The sequence below is a fragment of the Lemur catta genome, chromosome 5, assembly GCF_020740605.2.
Source record: "Lemur catta isolate mLemCat1 chromosome 5, mLemCat1.pri, whole genome shotgun sequence".
Classification (NCBI taxonomy): Eukaryota; Metazoa; Chordata; class Mammalia; order Primates; family Lemuridae; genus Lemur; species Lemur catta.
In genome coordinates this window covers 39,532,169-39,556,349 of record NC_059132.1, presented here as the reverse complement: position 1 = coordinate 39,556,349, position 24,181 = coordinate 39,532,169, and the positions used below count along the sequence as shown (strand labels likewise).

Below are 24,181 nucleotides of genomic sequence, written 5' to 3'. Positions count from 1 at the left end.
AGTTGTTATTGTTTAAGGTGAGTGAAAAATCACTGTCTTTTATAGTAAACTCCATTGCTTTTTAAAAATTATTCCAACAGGGGCAGCAAAACTCTATGCCTATTGGATTGTGGTAAACTTCCGTGAGGCATATAATCTCTTCGCAGTGAATGGCATTCTCTTCAATCATGAGAGTCCCAGAAGAGGTTAGTAAATACACTAATTGAAAAGAGAATGTCAGACTTTAACACTAACAACAAAAAGTTGTATGTTTGTTCGGTATGTATACTATAGAGCCTGCAAAAAATTTTACATACGGTTTCTATTATGAATGTCAGAAGTTGTAAATGAAGAAATGTAAATCCAGCCTTAATTTTTAAATTTTATTTTAAATTTGTGGGGGTTTTTAATTCAACATGTAGAACTGAAATAGTGTTCCAGTTTTACCATTTTCATTAGTAAGACTTATCAAGCATATTTTCAACTTAAGTATTAGGAAGCTTCCATATGAACACAAAGGAATAAGTAGTAAACTAATGGTTGGTTCTGGAAGTTACTTCTAATCACATAGACTAAATTTGTAGAATCTGTATTATTTTTTACTTGGAATCAGTCGGATATTCAATATTTTTTCTTTATATTCTATTAAACAGACACCTAGAAATTACTGTGCATCTTGAGTGTATTTTAAAATAAATGTGAAATCATTTTATTTTTTTTTAATTTTTAAAAATTGTCACATAATAATTATACATCTTTATGGGGTACATAGTGATGTTTTGATACATACAATGTATGGTGATCAAGTCAGAGTAATTAGCATATTCATCACCTCAAATATTTATTACTTGTTTGTGTTAGGAGCATTCAGAATTCTCTCTTCTAGATAATTGAAAATCTATAATAAATTATTGTTCACTATAAGTCACCATACAGTGCTGTAGAGCACTAGAATTTATTCCTTCTATCCAGCTGTAATTTTGTATTCTTTAACCAACTCTCCCTGTCCCCGCTCTTCCCTGAAATCAGTTCTTATATTTAGAAGCATTATCAGGTTTTTTTTGAAAACCATATTTGTTTGCATTGGCTTGTTGCCTTTTCATAGTTGTTGATGGGACTGAAGCAATGTGATAGCTCTCCTGTTCCCAGTGTTAGGTTCTAAATGACAAAATGTATACTCCTGTTATTACTTCTGGTTTACTGAAGCATGAGAACCCATTACAAAGCAGGCACACTCTTTCCCAAGTAAAAATTATCTGTATAATTTCCCAAGAAGTTTTATTAAATTTCACTATCATTTAATCTTTCAGTCTGAGAACAAGTGAGAAGTCTAATGTTATAAGTTCTTTCATGCCCAACTAATAATGCTTATAACTTTTTCAATGAAATTTTATGTGACTGTGTAGCTACCTAATTAAACTAACAAGTCAGGAGAAAACATTAAAGTGACAGGTTTATAAAGATATCTTTAATGTCAGTACATTTTTATTTTATAATTGCTTAAGTTAAAAATTCCCGTGATGGACATTTAAAGCATAAAAACCTATCCTGTCATCTTGGTTGCCCGAAAAGAAAACAAGTTAACGAGCAGCCAGAAACATTTCTTTAATCAATTTTATGTTTCTGGGTGCCTTTAATAAGGGGAAAAGGAAAAGGAAGATTTTCGCTGTTTTTGCCAGAAGCACTTGGTGTGCAGGGTGCTCAGAGAATCCATATTAGTAAGTGGTAATCCCTGCCTTTTTACTCACAAACACGTTTATACACACCGTTTGGGTTTCTGTATTCTTCCCCCCTCAGCTTTTCCACTTGGAAAAAATATAAGTAGAAGTCAATTGTTGTGAATCAAGTTAGTCTAGGGAAAAGCCTTCTTAGGTTGTAGAGTAAAAAATAAATTTAAATATAACTCTCCCCAGTCTTCTATTTGTGTACTGTTTTTTATCCTTGTGGATATTAATCACTTTCTTTTAAAAAAAATTTTAGAAGTAATACTTCATTTGAAAGAAAATCAAAAAGTAGAGGAGACTACAAGGAGAAAAAGTTCTCTCCCTCATCCTGTCAACACTAACCTCAAACCTACTGCTAACATTCCTTGAGAAAGTTCCATGTATCTTTAGACGTACAAAGAGGGTTATCCTATACATATTGTTCTTTAGCTTAGGGCTTCTGTTAAATATTTAAGAACTTGACTTTGTAGTATACATCATTTTGTTTTGTTGTATTATATATCTGGAAATCAATAATATCCCATTTTTACTGTATATAATCAAATAATGAAAAAATATAGAGGTATATGTGAAAATGATTTTAATACTTTTATATCTAATACCTAATATTTACAGCATTTCTTGAAACTTAAAAATTAATTTTTAAATTAAATTTATCTGATACTAAAGTTGTTTGCCAAGATTAATTGTTTTTTTTTTTTTTTTCCTGGGGAGATTTCTTTGGCAGACTGAGAATTCCTTAGTGGCAGGACTGTGTTGTATTCTTAAATCTCCAGCTTCAAAACAGTGCCTAATTTGCTAGTAATCATTCAGTAAATATTTTTAAATGAATGAATGAATGAATGAATATCTCCTGTTTCAAAAAAACTTTGACAGCTAGGTGATCTGAGTTAGAGAACAGTAGAAATTTATGAGATAGTTTTAATAAATATTATTTCATTGATATGCATATTAGTAATTAAAGCTAATAAAGTATTATAAAGTAAAGATTCAGTCTGATATACAGTAAAAAACAGATAAACTTATTTTTATAGTTAATCTTAGTTTGTATACCTACAATTTGTTATGATACTTTAAGTGAGTTTATTTTCTTACATTGGTTGAGCATTTATTACATCAATCCTTTTATGCCCTGTTATTAGAGGGAAGTGACACTTTTTTTTCTAGATGGTACAGTAGTACACCTCAATCTAGTCCTAGGTATAAGATCACAAATGTCCAGTTAGTAGAACCAAAGTTGATGCAATTTGGGGGGGGACATATACTTTTTCTCTAACAAAAAATAATTGACAGGATCCCTTTTGATTGTGTGAATAACATTCCATGAGAATTTATGACTTTAAAAAGCATGGAATAAGTATTTTTTTAATGTAAAGATAGGCTATGACAGGCCGGGCGTGGTGGCTCACGCCTGTAATCCTAGCACTCTGGGAGGCCAAGGCAGGTGGATCGCTCGAGGTCAGGAGTTTGAGACCAGCCTAAGCGAGACCCCATCTCTACTAAAAATAGTAATAAATTATCTGGCCAACTAAAAATATATATAGAAAAAAATTAGCCGGGCATGGTGGCGCATGCCTGTAGTCCCAGCTACTTGGGAGGCTGAGGCAGTAGGATCGCTTAAGCCCAGGAGTTTGAGGTTGCTGTGAGCTAGGCAGACGCCACGGCACTCACTCTAGCCCGGGCAACAAAGTTAGACCCTGTCTCAGAAAAAAAAAAAAGATAGGCTTCGACAGAGATTGCCAAACTATGACTCAAGGGCCAAATCCAGCCCACCAGCCCATGTTTGTAAATAAAGTTTTATTGGAACACAACCAGATTCATTTCTTTACATATTGTCTGTGGCTGCTTTCTCACTGTAGAGTCCTGTACCCAGCAGAGCCTAAAATATTTCCTGCCTTCCTTTAAGAAAACATTTGCTGGTCTCAGCTTTAGCCAGTTAGACCCTCAAAATTTAAGAAGTTTTCAGGTGTTTATTGTGGGTTTCTCCCAAGGTAGCAAGGTAGTCTTGTAGAAAAATTTCCTACAAATGTTAAAGTCAAAGCGTCCATAGTGAACCAACCCTTAAGCAGAATTCCTGAAGTGTTTTGGCCAGTTGGAGTTCTGTTGTCCTCTGCTGCTCTACTTAAGTGGGCAAATCCTCTGAAGGACCAAGCACTGTGACCAAGTGCTCTAAGGGAAAGCTAATTGTCAGTGAGGTGTGGAATCAAACAAGCTAGTAACTGACCACACATTTGCAGCATGGTTCATCCCAGCAACCACAGCTCCTGAGCTTGGATTCTTTCTCATGATGTTTTTGACTGCCTTAAGTATCTATGATTAGCATCAAACCAACAGTCAGTGATCACTGATGTCGGGAATGAAGCTGATAATTCAATGATTGTCCTCTGCTTCCCTTACCAGCCATCCAGCCATCATTGAATGCAAGACAGTGGATACACTCATGCTGTAGGCTTGCTTTTTATAAAATGGAGGCACTTTAGTAATATTTACTACAAAATAATGAATAATAGTTAAAATTTTAGAATTATATGTCCATAAGGCATGAAAATGTATATATCAATGTATGTTTTATGAATAACTATTATGTACTATATGCTGATCTTCACAGACATTAACAAGGTGACTGTATTCCTATATAGTCAGTTTTTTAAAAAGAAAGAACAGACAGTTATGTACCACACAACAGTGCTTTTGGTCAACAACAGACTCCATCGTGGTCCAATAAGATTATAGTACAATATTGTTACTGTACTTTTTCTAAGTTTAGGTCTGCTTAGATACACAAATGCAGATAACCTCATTTTATTGCACTTCATAGATATTGCTCCCCCCCCTTTTTTTAAATTGAGGGTTTGTGACAACCGTGCCCTGGGAAAGTCTGTTGATGCCATTTTCCCAACAGCATGTGCTCACTTCCTGTCTTTGTGTCATGTTTTGATAATTCTCACACTATTTCAAACTTTTTCATTATTATTATATCTGTTATGGTGATCTGTGATCAGAGATCATTGATGTTACTGTTGTAATTGTTTTGAGTAACACAAACTTCAGCCATAGAGGACAGTGAGTGTGGTCGGTAAATGTTATCTGTATTATGACTGCTCCACTGAGTAGCCATTCTCCTGTTTCTCTCCTTCTTCTCGGGCCTCCCTAGTCCTTGAAACAAAACAATATTGAAATTAAGCCAATTAATAACCCTACAATGGCCTCTCAGTGTTCAAGTGAAAGTGAAGAGTTGCACGTGTCTCACTGCAAATCAGGGCTAGAAACGATTAAGGTATGTGAGGAAGACATGTTGAAAGCTGAGACAGGCTGAAAGCTAGACCACTTGTGCCAAACAAGTAGCCAAGTTGCAAATGCAAAGGAAGAGTTTTTGAAGGAAATTAAAAGTGCAACATTAGTGAGCACACAAACAAAAAGAAAGCAAGATAGCTTTATTGCTGATATCCAAAAAGTCTGAGCAGTCTGGATGGATCAAACCAGCCACAAATTCTCTTAAGCCAAAGCCTCATCCAGAGCAAGGCCCTAACTTTTCAATTCTATAAAAGCTGAGAAAAGTGAGGAAGCTGCAGAAGAAAACCTTGAAGCTAGCAGAGATTGCTTCATGAGGTTTAAGGAAAGAAGTTGTCTCTAGAACATAAAAGTGCAAGGTGAAGCAGCAAATTCTGATGGAGAAGCTATAGCAAGTTATCCAGAAGATCTGGCTAAGATCATTGATGAAAGTGGCTACATTAAACAATCGCTTTTCAATGTAGATGAAACAGCCTTCTATTGGAAAAAGTTGCCATTCTAGAACTTTCATACCTAGAGAGGTGAAGTCAGTGCCTGGCTTCAAAGAACAGGCTGATTCTCTTACTAGGAGCTAATGCAGCTGGTGACTTTAAGTTAAACCCTATACTCATTTACCATTCTAAAAATTCTAGAGCCCTTAAGAATTAAGCTAAACCTACACTTCCTGTGCTTTATCTATGGAACTGCAAAGCTTGGGTGACAGCGTATCTGTTTACAGCATGGGTTACTGAATATTTGAAGCCCAGAGTTCAGACCCTACTGCTTAGAAAAAGATTGCCTTCAAAATATTTATTGCTCATTGACAGTGCATCTGGTTACTCAAGAGCTCTGATAGAAATATATGAGATGAATGTTCTTTCCTTGCTCTAATGCAATATCCATCCAGCAGGCCATAAGTCAAGAAATAATTTTAACTTGCAGTCTTATTACTTAAGAAATACATTTCATAATACTGTTAGCTGCCATAGATAATGATTTCTCTGATCTGGACAAAGTAAATTGAAAACTTTCTGGAAGGGAGTCACCATTCTAGAGGCCATTAAGAACATTTGTGATTCATGGGAGGAGATCAAAATATCAGTATTAACAAGAGATTAAAAGAAGTTGATTCCAGCCCTCCTGGATAACTTTGAGGAATTCAAGACTTCATTGGAGGAACTAACTTCAGATGTGGTAGAAAAAGCAAGAGAACTAGAATTAGAAGTGGAGCCTGAAGATGTGACTGAATTGCCACAATTTCATTATAAAACTTGAATGTATGAGGAGTTGCTTCTTATGGATGAGCAGAGAAAGTGGTTTCTTGAGATGGAATCCATTCCTGGTGAAGATACTGTGAATAAATTTGAAATGACAACAAAGGATTTAGACTATTACATAAACTTAGTTGGTAAAACTGTGGCAGGGTTTAAGAGGATTGACTCCAATATTGAAAAAAGTTCTGTGGGTAAAATGCTATCAAACAGCATCACATACTATAGAGAAATCTTTCATGAAAGGAAGAGTCGATTAGTATGGCAAACTTCATTTTTGTCTCATTTTAAGAAATTGCCAGAGTCACCACAACCTTCAGCAAACACCATCCCAGTCAGCAGCAATCAACATGGAGGCAGGAGATTATGCAAAGAGATTATGACTCACTGGAAACTTTGATGAGCATTTGCATTTTTCAGCAATAAAGTATTTTTTATTTAAGGTATTATGTACATTGTGTTTTAAAACATAATGCTATTATACACTTAATAGACTACAGTGATATTTGCTTTATTGCTATGGTCTGAAAACTGAATCCAAAATATCTCTGAGGTATGTCATTACTTAGCGTTGTGTTACAGTTGCCTACAATGTTCAGTAAAGTAACCCATTGTACAGATTTGTATCCTAGGAGCAATAGGCTATACCATATGGCCTGTATGTATTTGGCTATATCATCTTGTTTGTGTTAGTATGATGTTAGCATGGTGATGAAATTGCCTAAATATTTATTTCTCCGAACTTATCCTGTCATTAAGCAGCACATGACAGTACTGTATATTTTTTAATTAAAAGAGTATAGTAGTCTATCTACTTATCTGAGGTTTTGCTTTCTACAGTTTCAAACCCCTGAGTTCAGATTCAGTTTGAAAATATTAAATGTAAATTTCCAGAAGTAAACAATTCATAGGTTTTAAATTTCACACCATTCTGAGTAGCTTGATGAAACCTCATGAGTCCGTCCCTTTGTGAGTCATTTGGTAGCTGTCTTCATCATCAGATGGACTGTCCTGCTATTGCAGTGCTTGTGTTGAAGTCACCCTTATTTTACTTAAGGGCCCCAACATACAACAATAGTGATGCTAACAGTTCAGATATGCAAAAAAAAAAAAAACCTGTAAAATATTTTCTTTAAACGAAAGGTGAACATTCTCAACTTAATAGGGAAAGAAAAAAATCGTATGCATCTTTTATCCATGAAATTGTGAAGAAGGAAAAAGAAATTTGTACTAGTTTTGCTGTCACACTTCACGCTACAAAAGTTATGGCCACAGTGTGTGAGAAGATGGTAAAGGCATTAAATCTGTGTGGGTGGAAAACAGGGACAGAAACGGGTTCTGATTTGATGGCAGTCAGGTTCGGTACAGGAGGTCTTGGACTGTATCCTCCTTAGATAAGAGGGGACGACTGTAAATGTTTTATTTCAGTAATAAATTGCACAAAGCTGGACATGTATCTGAAAAACTTTTTCCTCTCATTTTATTTCCCCAAGCTTGAAATTTTGTGTGTACCTGGCTGTTTAATTTACGTATTTCTACATTTATATCTACATAAATCCAGTATTCCTTTTGCCAAAAATGTGGATATGGTGATCCCTTTCTACTGGAAATGCAGATTTATATGTTCTCTCTCTTTTTTTTTTTTGAGACAGAGTCTGACTCTGTTGCCCACGCTAGTGTGCTGTGGCGTCAGCCTAGCTCACAACAACCTCAAACTCCTGGGCTCTAGGGATCCTCCTGCCTCAGCCTCTCAAGTAGCTGGGACTGCAGGCATGCGCCACCATGCCCGGCTAATTTTTTCTATTTTTAATTGTCCGATTAGTTTTTATTTTTAGTAGAGACAGGTCTGGCTTTTGCTCAGGCTGGTCTTGAACTCCTGACCTTGAGCAATCCACCCACCTCAGCCTCCCAGAGTGCTAGGATTACAGGCGTGAGCTACCGCGCCCGGCCTATATGTTCTCTATTTAGGGAAGAAGGTTTTGTTTATTATCTAGAACCATTTACTTTCTGTGTGGAAATTGACATGTACAAAACTTTCTTACCTTTCTTGTTAAATTTCTTTGAAAAACTAAATAGTAAGACTGATATACAGGGATGTGAATTATATAAGTTCAACTATGGGAATAATACTAAGAGATTTTTAATTATTTTAAAATAGCTCATAAATAGGGATATTGGAATTTTTTCAAATACCTTTTTTATCTGTAATAAAATCTACTTTTAAATTTAAGATTATTCTACATATGGAAGCATTAAAATCAAACCTATTTACCCAAGCCAATAATAACATTTCTAGTTCCGGTTGTTCATTATATTAAAAAGAAAAATGACAAGAATAACTATTTTCATCACCTGCATAGTGTAATCAGTTTGCTAATTATGTCCTAATTCCTAACATGTTGGCAGAGTACTTTGGGGTATTATGAATACAAATTGGTGACCTTTAAAAATTATAAATAACATTAATGTAAGTATATTTTAAATTAAAACATTTTGCATGATATTTGAGGAAACAAAAAAAGGGCATCATACATTCTACTTTCAGGAAATTTTAAAAAATGATTAAATTAAACTTGATTTCCTGACTTTGATGACTGTAGCCATTGTTAATAAAGGGTAAAATAGATAATATCAGGGTTCTTTTTTATTTTTTTTTTTTATTTTGAATGTGAATCATCAGTTTTCAATGTGAATGTAGAATTAGTAGCTGAGGCCTACAGCTAAGGTTTCTGACTTTCCAGGGTCCACATCCTGGAGGAGAAAGCCCTGGCTAAGAGTAAGTTCGCTGCTGCTGGATGTGGGCAGGCCTGGCTCTCACCCTAAAGGCACTGGCTTTGCAAAAGGAAGTCAATTGAAGATTTCCAGTCTTTCGATGAGGATAATTTTCTCATGTTGACTCATCTTAGTCTTTCAGTCATTAGGAAAGTCTGGGTAATACTGTGACTGCCACTTCCAGAACTGACTGAAGAGGTAATGTTTGGCTAGTGAGCCTACCTCACAGGCCGCTGGTTACCAGCGGTGAGTCACTTACAGCGGCTGGCTTCATCCCTGGATACCTGTAGCCTGAGTAAGAAATCATGCTCCGTGTTGACAGAGCATTCCTTCCATTCTCCTCCCACTCTTTTTCTTCTCCTTTTTAAGTGTTTAAGGATGGGATATTTACTCAGCTCTGGATAGGGTATTATCTCTTCTTCTCTACGTTTTCTCCTTTTCTTTCTTCCTCCATGTTCTGCTAACCGCTAGGCGATGCTCTTTTCTTGCCAAGTGTCACTGTGCGACCTTCTCTGTGATTGTGGGGCCTTGGGAAAGACTCCGTCACTGCCTTCCTCCTCCAGGAGCTCTGCTTAGAATTCGACAAGAACCTAGTAAGTGCCACCGGGAGGCTGGTGCACATGATCATTCTATTTTATATTTCATTCTTAGTCAAGAAGTATTTTTTATTATTTGAGGAATCAAAGTAGTTTGGTTGTTATCATCATCATCATCATCATCATCATCATCATCATCATCAAAACAGTGAAAAATGTTATACCTATCAGTTGTTTGTATTGCATTTGGCATAGTAATTTAATACTCTAAAGGTACTTTTAGAGACATTTTGGCTAACTTGTTTAACCTAAACATTTCTTTATGTCTGTGTGGAAATTAAATTCATATATACATTTATTTTTCTCTTTTTTAATTTTAAAAATGTATATTAACCCATCAGATACTATTCTTTCTTTGAAAGAACTTCTAGGACACAGCCAATTCACATCCACTTGTGTGTATTCTACCAAAATACCCTCAGAATTTATGAGACAGATAGGAGTTTAAACATCATTCCATCTCATTTTTTTCATAAGTGAAGAAACTCAAGCAGCATGATATTGAGTTGTCCCAGGTCATAAACCTAATAAATGCTGGCACTGAGGTTAGAAATAATCCTAGAGGAAGAAGTCAAGTAAGCATTGTTCATATGGTGGAAATAACATATGTATGGATTTTAGAGTTGGAACTGGAGCAAACTAACCCCTATGAGGCAAAGTGGGTAATTGGACTTTGCAGTGAGGTAGTGAACAAGCTGAAAATTTAACAGCTCAGTTGCTGTTATCTTTGCAAAAGATACATAGATTGGTTAAAGGCAATGTTCCTTTTTGTTGGTTAGAAGAAATAACCACAATAAAATATTAGTTTTATAGAATTAAAATATAAATGTGATATGAAAAAAATATGAGTTTCATCAAGAATTTGGCAGTGAGAAGAAATAGAACTAATGTAAGATACATTAAAAATCATGTGGCAATAAGAAGTTATAAAGTACTTTAAATATACCCGTAATTAACAGTTTGAGACTACCACAAATGGATAGTGTACTACCACTGTTTAGATACGGAGCCATTTTTAGATGATACAGCATATTCCTCTAAATATGGGCTTCATAAGAAATCATGTATATCAGTCTAAACACAGTATTCACCTGACTGAGAGAATATGACATTTTAAGGTTCATGAACTTGTGGTTTTGAGTTTTAGTTCTGAGCATTTTTTTTAGGTGCCAAGCATTTTACTTTGTAAAATGTCTCACTATATTTATTATCATAAATTAATCTTCAGAATCTTTAAACTATAATTCATGTAAAAATTAACTAGTTGACTCATAGTAAAATTTTGGATAATTTTCCTCTTGATTTTTTTCCACAGATTGTTCTTTATTTGTTGCTGTAAAGATAAGATTAATGCTCTAGGATAGTGGTTCTCAAGTGGGGGTGTGGGAATGAAGGGTAGGGAGAGAATGACTTGCCCCCCAGAGGATATGTGGCAATGTCTGCAAATATTCTTGATTGTCGTAACAGAGGAGGGGGCTACTACTGGCATCTGGTGGACAGAGGCCAGGGATGCTGCCAAACATCCTGCAGTGCACAGAACTCTGCCCTCCCTTTCTCCAACAAAGAATTATCCAGTCCAGATTGTTGATAGTGGTGAGGATGAGAAATCCTTCCTTAGAATTTCACCCCTCAAATTGTTATCACAGAATCTATATGAATGCCATCTGTAATAGGATCTTATTTTTCTTTATATATCGCTTTAACTTTGCAGTAAATTCTTCGAAGAACTTTCGCAAACATTTACCTGAACACAGGAGGAAAACCTTCTGATTTACATAGCTCCTTGTGAAGCTCTTAGCCCTTAGGTGTTCTTGTCTGCTGCAGGTCAGACCCAGTTCTGGGAAACCCAGAGAGCAGAGGTGAAATTTCAGGACTCTTCTAATCACTGGGGGCCGAACCCTCACTTTAGCGACACACTGATCTACATATCTAAGTTGAGGTTGGTCTGGGGCCATCTCTCACCTCCCAATTCAATGAACATGTTTGCCTTTTGTTATTAGTTATAATAGGAACAAATTTTTCATTTGGGATTAAGTTTTAGAGTCTAGCTTTGTAACAACAATTAAAACTGGTTCATTATCTTTCAATGCATAGGCTTACAGTAATATTAGTGTGACAGGTTTACTGTATAGGAGAATTTTCTTTTAAAATTAATTAGAATTCATAGATATTTTAGTGCTTTAGGAAGTAGTATGCATGATAGAAACTGAATAACTGAAACTTGTTTTTATTTAATCACAAGAGGCAGGAAACTTCTTTCTCTCTATGTAAGTATTATATATAATGTATATATAAAAAATAATCTTTTGAAAAATTATTAAGTTAGCATTTGCTAGTCTGACTAGCAAATTGAAATCATGCTGCTATAGAAGTATCAAGAAACAAGCAAATCAATATCAAACAGCTTGATATTTTATTTGTATTTGTCTGTCAGAGGTGCTTTGTGGTGTTTTTAGGTGAGCATCAGAACTTTAACTTATTGAAAAAAATTTTAGCTGCCCATTGTGAAATGAGGGGATGAGGTAATCTTCTGTTAGAGTTCAGTAGAGCATTATAGGTTTTACACAATACCATTTTGTCTGTTCATAAATGGTTAGATTGTTGGCCACTAACCCTGGACCCACCAGGTTCTGGGTGGCCTTTCTGGTTGGGGCACAAAGTGACATCATCTGGTTTACCATTGCATTTGTAGACTATGATACTTCACAGATGACATGAACACTTGGCGACTGCAAAGCTGTCTGGCCCCATGTTATTCTCTGTGGAGAGATGAGGTATAATTGCTTAAACATAAAAGACGTTTGAAGCAATCCTTGGTCTAATGGAGGTGGTTATTACCACCAAACAATATGAAGTCCCTCCCACCTAGTGTGGTGCGACTTTGGGATTTTAAAATTGAATTTGAGGTTTTTCTTTAAAATGTTTCATAATTTATGTGACATTTATGTTTGAAACAAAACTGATGACTGTCTGATCTCACACAGCACGCTCCCTGCAGTATAACCAGGCAGTATACACAGAGCACTTGGCCACTCACCAGCTCTGTGCATTTGGGTGAGTTACTTACTCAGATCTCAGTTTCCTCATCTGCACATGGAGAGGATGATAATGCTCACCTGACAGGGGCAAGTGCACATCATCTTTCTTATCAGTTCACTGTGAAGGTATCAGGGGAGAGCACACCTGGAAAAGATTAATCCAGTGCCTGGTAGGGTTGGAACATTTGTTTGCTCCCTTTTCCTTCATCTTGTCTTCCCTCTTCTTGTATTTTCATTGCTGAGTCCCAGAGAATTAGTTTCTGTGCTCCTCCCCTTCCAAGGTGAAAGACCCTGTTGGAGCAGCTCTGTTTGGGGACTTGGTGGCTACTGGTGTAACACGGGGACAGTGAGAAATGTGAGTGCTACAGGGCCTGCCAACTGGAGATGCTCTTGAGCTAAAAGCCAGGAATCTATCAATGATGTTTGCAGATGAATTAGAGTTGTTACTGAGATGTCCTTAAATAGATAAAATGTGAGTAGTATTAAAGGATGGCTAGAATCACAGGAAAACCATTTACAGAGATTTTTCCGGGTAAACCAGTTAACATCTGAGTTAGGGAAGTCAAAAAAAGATGATGATAAATGAAAGGATTATGGATAAATACCAAAGACCTATGAAACTCTTAGAAAACCTATGAGACTCTTTAGAAAATTAATGAAACCCTCAAATATTTTTTAAAATGATTCATGTACTTTTATTAATATTCCTATGAAAATCTTACATGAAGTATGTATAGTTGTATCAAAAACATTATAAACCAGAAAAATAACTTTATTTTTTGGCTATATTAATAAGAAATACATAGGTATAATTATAATTTAAATTTTATTAATTATAAGATAAATTGGAAATTTTTTCAAGATAACATTTTGGGGTTTTTTTCAAAATGTAATTTGAGTCAAAATTTTCTTTTTTGCTATTTGTTATGGAATTTTGTTCTCCCTTTTAATTGGTTCAGATAAGGATATAGAAGTATTCAACTACTTAGAGTCCATCCAGGTTCCACCACTTACTAGCTGAGTAACTTTTGGCAAGTTTTGTAATCTCTCGGACCCTCAGTTTTCTTGTTTGTAAAATGGGATAATCACAGTCGTCACAGTTATGAGCATTATAGGAAATAGTGTAAGTAAAGTCATTAACACCACTGCTATGAATGTGTCACTTAGAGATGTGGGTTTGGTTTGTGCCACCTTGCAATTTAAAATGCAATAATAGTAAAAGGGAAAATGAATAAAGGGATACATGACTTGTGTTCCCTGAATAAGTTAAAGAGTTAAGCTTTCAGAGCTTGGTATGTGATAATTAAAGTGGATAAGATATGATAAAGTAACTTAATACTTTATTGATATTGAGCATGAAATGTTAGAAGAATAATGGTCTGTGCTTTTGTTGTTTATTGACTATTTAATTCCCAGAAATTGTTACATAGACATTCCTGGCATAGACAGACCCTAATGATGAATAGAATAAAAAATTCCCAGAGTGAGCAAATTTTATTACAGAAGGCTTATTTCTGCCGTCTTTTTTTCTTTCTGTTTCTGCTGTTAAGATTTCTTAAAAGGCGCTAAAACAGGACAACTAGCCCTTGAGAGAATGCAAGTAAGGAGGTGAAAATTCAACCTGGTCACAAGGAAAGCTTCCTGGCAGTGAGATAGGTAGATTTGCAGCATGATTTTATCACTGGAAAAGGGGAGCCCCGGTGCCCACACAGTGTTTAAGAAGCCTGGGTAAGGTGCACAGGAAACAGCTTGATCCTGGCCTGGGGACCTCTTTGGATCCTGGTCATTAATTTGTACAAAAGGAATAAACTTTTTTTTTTTAAAGGAAGAATATATTTCTCAGAGGAGCACTTAGAGGAAAACAAAACGTAGGTCACCAGGAACCTTAGTACTGATGCATCCCTGTGTGGGCGGCCATACGACTGCATGCTCAGAAGTTCACGGTGGACATTTGATCACAAGTGCTAGACATTAGGGAACATTTCCTATATCTGCAAACACAGGGAAATATGTATTAAAGGGAGCAAATATAAGACAGAGAACTGAAAATATATATAAAAAAGATAATCTACTCTTGTATGCCCAGCACTAAAATGAGCTATATACAATATGTGAAAAATGACATGTATATTTCACTCTAAAAAATGAGCAGACTTGCTGGACAGGGCCGAATTGCACTCCATTAATTAAGATGGTTGGTTATGAAAATGAAATTGCTTTTCTGGACCAATTTGGGGTGTGAGGACTGCAGGAATTGAATGCTCCCCATGCAGTATGGCTTAGGAGCTCGATGGCACCACTGCCTGGAGGAGGACCACCGACCGACACATCTGTGGGTGGCGGTGAGTGTGCACATTGAGCCTCACCTAGTTGACGTCCACGGTGGCTATGCCTGCCATACATTCGTCCTGTCTCCAGCCTGTGGGTGAGCACCCTCTGGTGCTGCTTCCCTCAAACCTCCCACATCTGCTTGATGTTCTCAGCATACTCCTTTTTCCTTGTTGGATTCTAAGTGCATCTAAGAATTTTTAAACACAAAGGCTTCTTGAGATGTTTAAAGTGTTCCTAAGCTGATAGTTTACATTTTTTAATTTTCAGCTTACAGGACTGCTAGTGATGGTTGTAATGGTGATGATTCTACAGCAGCTAACATTTATTTAGTCCTGACCACATATGAAGAAGCACCCTGTCACTCATCTCTTTTAATTCTCATCATAAAACTGTGAAATAGGTATGGTTATGTCCATTTTACAGGAGTTTAGAGAGGTTAAATTGCCTTCCCATCGTAAGTGAGGGTGTAGGATTTGCACTCAGGCAGCTTGACTCCAGAACCAGGTGACAGTGCATTACCGTTTGCTGCTCCTGAGGTGGCCTGTCCCTTCCACTACACTTCGCTTCCCAGAGTGGGCTTTGTTCCAGTCACATTGACTCCCATTCTTGACTGACTAATTTTTTTCTCAAGGCATTTATTCTTGTTTGCCTTTTTGTTGTTTCTTCTTCCCTTTCTTGGTTGTTCTTTTTATCTGAAACTGAAATGATAAAGTAAAGTATGGAAGCAAGTCATTTACCTGCATTTTGTCACATAGTTCACATTGAAACTGGGACTAAGCTATCTTACAACTCAGTGTATTAGCTTTTAAAACTGTTCCATGGTGTTTAGTTTATAGAAGCTGTCCTGTAGGTACCATGTCAATGATGTGGCTGGATGATAAAGTGCTTTAATTTTTAAGAATTATTTATATCATTTGTATGTTTCCTGTGATGGTTAAATCTGCTTTTTTGTGAATCTGTTGACAATATTTGTTCTTAGCTGCTTGGAAGAATGTTGGGTTTTGCAGCTAACAGACATTGTTTTCGTGCAAATCAAATAAGGCCCTCAAGGGCCATATGTACAGACTCTAATTCAAGCCAAGGCTTCTAGAACCAAAAGCAAATAAACAAGAAAAATAAAAACTTTTGAAACAATTTATCTCCCTACAAATTATGGTCTAGTGTCAGCATGTCATAAAAACACCTCTTCTAGCACTGACCAAATGCTGCTTTTGCTCACTACCTGTTCCAGCAAGTGTACCTTATGCTTCACTCTTGCTTCTAGTGCAGGCACGGTTTCTGCCACTGGTCTGGCAAGCCTGAGAGGCATGCTGCTACCTCCTGCATGCGGCTGCCTCCTGCATGCTCCTGCATCTCCCTAGGCCTCGGCTGAGACCCCCAAGAGATAAGGAACCTCAAGTAGGTGTAGATATTATTTAAAGAGAGAGGCTAAGTAACAAGAAAGAAAGCTCTAATTTCTCTTTCTTATGTTTTTCATTCATATATATTCTATATAAACAACTAATGCAGTGTTTGTAACTGACATACAGTTCTTAGAAGTCATCCTTTATTTCTAATTATTTTTGCTTTTGGAATCTGACCCTTCTTGAAAACTGTTTGAAGTCCAAATCAAGTAAGTGTCAGCAACAGTTATTACAGATAAGGCAAGGTTACTTGCTTTCCTTAGGTGAATAAATTTATCTTTCGTGCTCATTTGTTTTCAGAGTATTGCATGTACTTACTTTTCTGTGATAGAATAGAATAACAGACTGTATCATGAGAGCCAAGTAAGACTATTGTGGAAGGAGACACAGTTGCCTCATTTTATAGACATTTATCTTGTCTCTATTTTCTATCATATGAAGAATTTGAATCAAAGGCCTTTGAAGATTTTCTTACTTTACAGTCTTCATGCTAGCATGGCTGTAAGCCAATACTGTTTTTTAAAGTTACTTTGAATGTGAAATTTGTATGGAGTGGCCCTGCTTCTTAAATGTCACTGCACTTCTGAGTTGAGATGGAAGCTGAAGAGACATTTTAATCCAAGGGGCTTAGGTCTGAGCATTGTCAAAAAGAAGTACAAACATTGTTGTTCTGTGAAATAGCTATTAATTCTGAAACAAAGAACAAACATAATATAGAATGATGTGGGATAAGTCATTTTTTAAAATGCTAATAAGTAATTTCTACAAAAAGGAGTAGATTTCAAAAGATGATATACATAACTCTATATTATTCCCATGAGTTGTTCGTTCTTCCGTGTACTGACTGTATGGAATTTGATACTCTCCCATGACAGAAAACTTGATCCTTCTTGGTTATATCCCTCCTCTGCCCACACCACCTCTTATCACAGAGGCGAAGTCATACACAGAGGTTCCTACAAACAGGCAGGCAGAGAAAAAACTCTTTTGTGTCAGAAGAGAGACAAGCTAGTATGACCAGGTAATTTCTGTCTCCTTCACTGGCATCTGTGCTGTTACCTTTATGTTTACGTAGTATGCATGTTCTTGAAAAACAAACATCAGTTGAGGAGTTTAATCATTTCTGAGAATCTGGAATTATGGCAGAAGGAATAAAAGAACTAGGCTCATTATGTGCTAAATTTATAAATGAAAACATATCTTACTGTCTAACTGTGGAGTAGCCCAGCTTCCCTCCTTACCTCTTCAGAAAATGTTCACTGAACTTCTCTCATGTGCTAGGTACCGTGTTAGACCCTGGTGAAAGAGACGGAATATACTTGTCTTTAGAAGCTCACAGTTGTGATGCATAAGCTAAAAATTGCAGTGGAGTGTAGTATGAGCAGGTGGGCTCTGCAAGAGCTGATCCCCTGGCGGGGGAGGGCTCGGGAAACCCTGCACACAGTAGGCTGTCACTGGAGAGGACTATGAGGGGGACAGGGCAGGAGGAGATACTGGGAAGGTGGCAGGTGACAGATCACATAGGAACCTTACGGCTGGTTGGCTGTTTTGAGTTTTTTTTTTTTTTTTTTTTTTTTTTTTGAAACACTGTCTCACTCTGTTGCCCGGGCTAGAGTGCCGTGCCATCAGACTAGCTCACAGCAACCTCAAACTCCTGGGCTCAAGCAATCCTTCTGCCTCAGCCCCCTAAGTAGCTGGGACTACAGGCATGTGTCACCATACCCGGCTAATTTTTCTATATATATCTTTAGTTGTCCATATAATTTCTTTCTATTTTTAGTAGAGACGGGGTCTCACTCTTGCTCAGGCTGGTCTCGAACTCCTAAGCTCAAATGATCCACCTGACTCAGCCTCCCAGAGTGCTAGGATTATAGGCGTGAGCCACCGCGCCCAGCCCGGTTGGCAGTTTATAGCCACTGAAGAGAGGGTTATAGTTGGATTTGCCTTTAGGAATCATAAAGTTTTAGTACAGATTCTGGGGGTAAAGGGACTCAGGGCAAGAAAAGCCCTTGGTAGCAATGACAGTCCAGAAAAGAGAACGATCAGGACCTGGGTCACATGGACTCATTTGTAGAGTTGGGACCTGTGCATCTGTCAGGACTCTGGGCTTAGAAATGACAAAAAACTCATGCCAGGTTTATGCAAAATAAGTAGAGATAGACATAAGGTTGTATGGGTGTAACTCAAGTATGGGACTGGCAGGGGTGTCTGATCTCAGGAACAGCTGGAACCAGACAGACACTCAGATTTCTTCAGGGTTCCTCCTCTTTGTCTCTTATCTCCATTTGATTTTCTGTCTTGGCCTCATCTTTCTTTCTTTTCTTTCCTTTCTTTCCTTTCTTTGTTTTCTTTTTCTTTTTCTTTTTTTTTAGAGACAGGGTCTGTCTCTGTTGCCCAGGCTGGAGTGCAATGGTGTGATCACAGCTCACTGCAACCTCCAACTCCTGGGCTCAAGCGATCCTCCTGCCTCAGCCTCCCAAGTAGCTGGGACTACAGGTACACATATCCACATGTGGATAATTTTTAAATTTTTTTGTAGAGTCGGAATCTTGTTATGTTGCCCAGGCTAGTTTGGAACACCTGGACTCAAGCAATCCTCCCACATTGGCCTCTTCAAGTGCTGAGAGCTCCCTTTGGAAAAGGCCTGGGGAAGAGCTTTCATTGGCCTGCCTTGACCAGTACCCACTCCCTCGACCATTCATGGTAGCCAGGAGAGCGTGGTTCTTTGAGCCAGCTCAGGTTAGGCTTATACTCTTCAATTAATCAGTGTGGTCAGAATGGCAGGGTCAGGTACTCCCATTAGGACCATGCATAGAAGGGAAGAACACAACAGTGCCCTTCAGGGGACTCTACATATTAGACAGCCACCCCAATCATGGCCTACTAGAGGCTGGATATGGGAGTTATTTAGGACTGCTTAAGAAATAGAGTCAGTGGATTTCATGAGCAATTGACTGATGGAAGAATGTGAAAGGAATCAGAGGAGACTCCCAGGCCATTGGGAGGAGGGTGGGACCATTCACCAAGCAATGCCATCCAGAAAGTCCTGTCAACTTGGAGTAAAAGGAGAAGTGAATGAGAGGAAAGGTTATATCCCCTGAGGGGAAGAGGAGGGCAGCCTGCCTGGGAAGTTGCAGGTTATGTAATATGATGACTGGGCCATGAGAACTTAGCTTGAGGAAGAGAGTGGTCAGGGTAAGTGTGTGGGGTTCTCCACAGCCTGGGCCACAGCTTAAGAGCAAGGTGGCGGGCGATGTGGTGGAGACAGGGTTGGGTGCTTGTTTAGGATTTGAGGGCAGAATCGAAGTCCTCAGAAAGAACATCTAGACACTGCCTGCCTGCATTTGTGTTCTCCCTGCCTTCTCCCCGGTGCCCTGGGATGAGCTGTCTGCAGAGCTTCTATCTGTTACTGCCTCATCGAAGACTGGACAGTAGCAGTATTCACCTTTCTCCTGGGATTTCTCCCTCATCACTAGATCTTTCCTGCACCATATAAAAATGCTGCTTTCTCTCTTGTCTTGAAATAAAAGCCCCCTAATCTCACACCTTCTCTACTGTACAGCAGAAGTTTTCAGAATAGTTGTCTGTGCTTGATGTCTCTGAAATCTTGCCTCCGTTCTCTCTTGAACCCTCTCGGACCTTGGACTTCCGTCTGCATTCCTGGGAAGCTCTCTGGCTACGGTCCCTGGTTGCCTTCATGCTGCTGTACTTCATGGTCACTTCTCTGTCTTCCTGCTCTGACCTGGCAGGTGTGGCGATGACCCTCCTGGACACTGGCTGTCCAGACTCTCAGGGTCCCTGCACACAGCGCTTTCCTTCAGCCTCACTGCTTTCTCCTTCCCCAGCTTCATCCCCACTTCCTCTCATCTGCCTGACCTCTAAACGTATGTCTATAGATTTAGTCCTTTGACCATTTCCGTTTTCTTGCTCGCGTCCCTTCCTTGGTGGTCTCAACCTGTGTCAGGACTGGAAATACCATCCACATGGCTGGTTCCCACAGGAGCTTTCAGCCCAGACCCTCCTCTGCAGGCCGGGCTCCTGGATTCACTCTGACAGATGAAGCCTCACCCGTGTCTCATCATGACTTAAATATTCATGTTTATTCCCTGATATTTTAGTTAGTGTATCAAGTGAGTAGAGATACTTATAATAACACAGTGTATCTGTGGGTAAGGTTAGCTTTTATATATAAATCTGTTTTGATTTTGTGGAATTTTGTCTTTGTTAAGGTTGTTTTGTTTGACTAAGGCGTTGGTTCTCAACTGGAGCAGTTTTTTCTCCCCAGGGGGCAGTTGGCAATGCCTACACACATTCTTGGTTGTCATAACTGAGGAGTGCTCCTGGCTTCCAGCAGGTAAAAGCCAGGGGTGCTGCTAACACTCTGTTATGCACGGGATGGCCCTCCGCAGAAAGGAATTCTTCAGCCCCAAACGTCACTAGTGCCAAACTTGAGAAACCCTGAAATGAAGGTTTATGAATTGGAAGTATCTCACTATCTAGCAGAAAGTGCATTGAACATTTGATGCAAATAGCAAAGTAGTTTGAACCTTTCTCTTTACACACATATTTAAAGAGGTTTAAATAATTGCCAAAAGGTGGTGGCTGTCCCCAACAAATGTACATTGTAAATTGTCCTCTTTTAAGCCTGAGATCCTTTTAAACTTCCCACTGGATCTTGAGTACCTGCAGTTAAGTCGTGTTGCTCTTGGCAGGGCTTGGTGAGCAAATGAGGTATGATCTCTCTGATCTCAGCAGTCTGCTCAGTCAGCCATGACCTTCTCAGTGTCTCTTCTTTCTACACCGCGTCTGCCCTGAGCCATGGCCCAGGCAGTTCTCAGTGGGGAGGCCAGAGATCACCACAGGGAAAAATGCAGGGCCCCAAGACAGAGGTTCATGAGCGGTTCAGGATAAATTGGAATGATTTCTATTTTCCCGTGAATACCATCCAAACTGTCTTTGTACTTTATCTAACTCCAAAAATATCTTTAAATGAAAAGCTTTTGGATGCAGTACTGTGAAATGGAACAGAATTTTTATTAGGGCAATTCCAGTTACTTCAAATACCATTTAGATGTTGAGGGGTGAATTTCCCGTATACATATGTGTGTGTTTGCGTGCACAATCGTGTGTACACGCACACATGCTGAAAATACAAAGACCATACGCTCAGCACGCCACAGTTTCTTACGGGTTAGACAGTGTAATTTTAGGGCCATAAGAAATGCACGATTGACAAAGACGTAAACTTGTGCAGTGCGGGAGGCAGCAGGCTTGTCCCCAGGAGGACTTGGTGTGCCTCCTTCAGCATTTCTTCCCTCATCTCCCCTGTGTCACCACAGGGCACCCAAGGGTGCATTTTGTCTTTAAGAAAAATAATCTCTAGTGCAGTAATGAATTGTGGAAAAGATTGTGATTTAACAGCTGATCAAATTCATTACTTACTTTTAATAAGTATGCTACTGGTCATGTCTTAAAGGCAATTACATTGTCTTGAGCTTAATACTGGCAATTGAAGGTGTATGTTTCATAAATTCAGTCAGTTCTTTGAACTTTTGTTGTAGAAGATATTTCACTGTGGGGATGTTATGTTGGTGTACTTTATGATATTATAATAGAAAGTTTGAATTAACAATGACTTTGTATATATACGGCCACATGCACACACACTGATGTGAGGATTAAACAGAAGAACAAAGCCAGGAAATTGGGAATTTGGCTTTGGTTCTGTATCTGAGCTGCCTCCTGGTGTGTGGGTGCTGAAAGGTCTCACAGCAGTCTTGATCATGTGTCTTCACAGGAAGGGAGGCCCAGTGTAAAGGGTAGAAGCACAAAGACAAGATGATCTTATGATTAAGAATTTCATAAAGAAAAAAGTGTAGTTTGTCTGGTATGTGAAAAAAAAATCATTACAAATAATTGTATGTGAGTCAGAGAGATGTGGGCAAAAAAGTGAGACAAATTTTAGGTTTATATATATGTACACAAAGACTCATTGTACACACCCCATATAAAATAAAATATGAAAATCAATATTTTCTGAATGCCTAAAGCGAAAATAAAACTAAATGTGTTCGTGGTGGCACAATTATTCACATTATATCCAGGTGTACAGAGCAAATGCAGTTTCTTTATTTCTTTAGATCTGTCGTTACCTTCCTGACCAGCCCCCTCCTGCTGGTAGGTGGAGCACCAAGGACACCAGAGTGAGTCTAATCATGCTCCCTTAGGATGAAGCAGTAACTCTCCTAGGCCTTTAGGGAACCCTCAGCCTCTTTGATCAGTAGATGGCAATAAGGTAGAAGAGCAGAGCACTGTTAACTGGGCATTCTGGAAGCAGCAGATGAAGATCTCAGGTATCAGTACATCCTGGCTCCTCAGGTGAATACACTGACTCTCTCAGGAGGAAGTCATCATTCTCTGGTCTTCAGCAAATTGAGACTACTAAACATGAACTCCTACCCAATGCACAAGGAAACAAACCACCATCAGTAAAAGTCAACAGAAATATCAAACAAGAAATTTTTCCTCCAAGAACTTTAAATATTAGAATTATTAAATTCAGAATATAAAATTGCTAAAACATGTTAAAATAAGAATGGCATTAGAAAAAATAAGAAGCAAACAACAACAGAATTTAAAAATACTCAGGCATGTTTGAAAAAGAACCAAAGAGAACTTTAGATATGCAAAAAAAAGATTGAAATGAAAAATTACATGGCTGACCTAAAGATTAAATTAGATTGCTGAAGGACAATTAGATGCACTTAGCAAAACTATCTTTCAAGTATGAGCCAGATAATTTCTATACATTAAAGGAACTTCTAAAGAATGCATTTTAAGAAGGGAAATTACGTCAGAAGAAAGATTCAAGAATGAATGATAAGAAAGGAAATTGGTAAACACAGGAATACACACAGCACTTTCAGTCTGCAATTATGAATAGATGTATATTCTCTAAAGACAGAGACCCAGGGAGCCATTCAAATTAGCTGGGGCAAACTTGCAGTGCTAAAACAGAGGGGAAACTTTTTTATCACCTCTTAGTCTTGTGTAAGTGGCAACCCTGTTTGACTATTGTGTTCATGAAACAGATAAATTACCCTTAAGATGATACTTAAGTAAGGAAAAGTAAGGAAACAATGCCCCATTTATGTTTTACTATGTATCTCAAATATTCTAACCTTTCATTCTTAACGGTGGGTTGGGCGGTAGCCCCCTGAAAGATATGTCCACATCCTAATTCCTGGAACCTGTGGAAGTGACCTTATTTGGGAAAAGGGTCTTTGCAGTTATAGTTAAGTTAATGATCTTGAGACGAAGAGATCATCTTTGATCATCAAGGTGGGCCCTAATCCAATGTCAGATGTCCTCATGATAAACAGAAGAGGCAAAGGCACAGACACACAGAGGAGAAGCCGATGTGAAGAGAGAGAGAGAGACGACTACAAGCTAAGGGACATTTGCAGCCGTCACCTACGTCAGAGGCATAGAAAAGTTCTCCCCTAGATCTCCTGTTGGGTTTCAGGCTTCTAGCTTCCAGAACTGTGAGACAATTTTTTTTTTTTTTTGAGACAGGGTCTTGCTCTGTCACCCAGGCTAGACTAATGTAGTGGTGCGATAATGCCTCACTGCAACCTTAAACTCCTGGGTTCAAGCAATTAGCCTCCTGAGTCGTTACAAGCGTGCACCACACTCAGCTAAATTTTTTTATTTTTTGTAGAGGCGGGGTCCCGCTGTGTTTCGCAGTCTGGTCTTGAACTCCTGGTCTCAAGCTATCCTCCCACCTCAGCCTCCCAA

At 38.3% G+C, this 24,181-nt stretch overlaps 1 protein-coding gene across 1 annotated transcript in view; it reads left to right on the top strand.

Moving 5' to 3' along the window:
- GMDS (GDP-mannose 4,6-dehydratase) overlaps positions 1 to 24,181 on the top strand; it is a 614,024-nt gene that overhangs the window by 285,544 nt on the left and 304,299 nt on the right. The window contains exon 6 of the mRNA XM_045551568.1: positions 81 to 185. Within this exon, the coding sequence (XP_045407524.1) occupies positions 81 to 185 (105 nt within the window). The remainder of the gene's footprint in view (positions 1 to 80; positions 186 to 24,181) is intronic.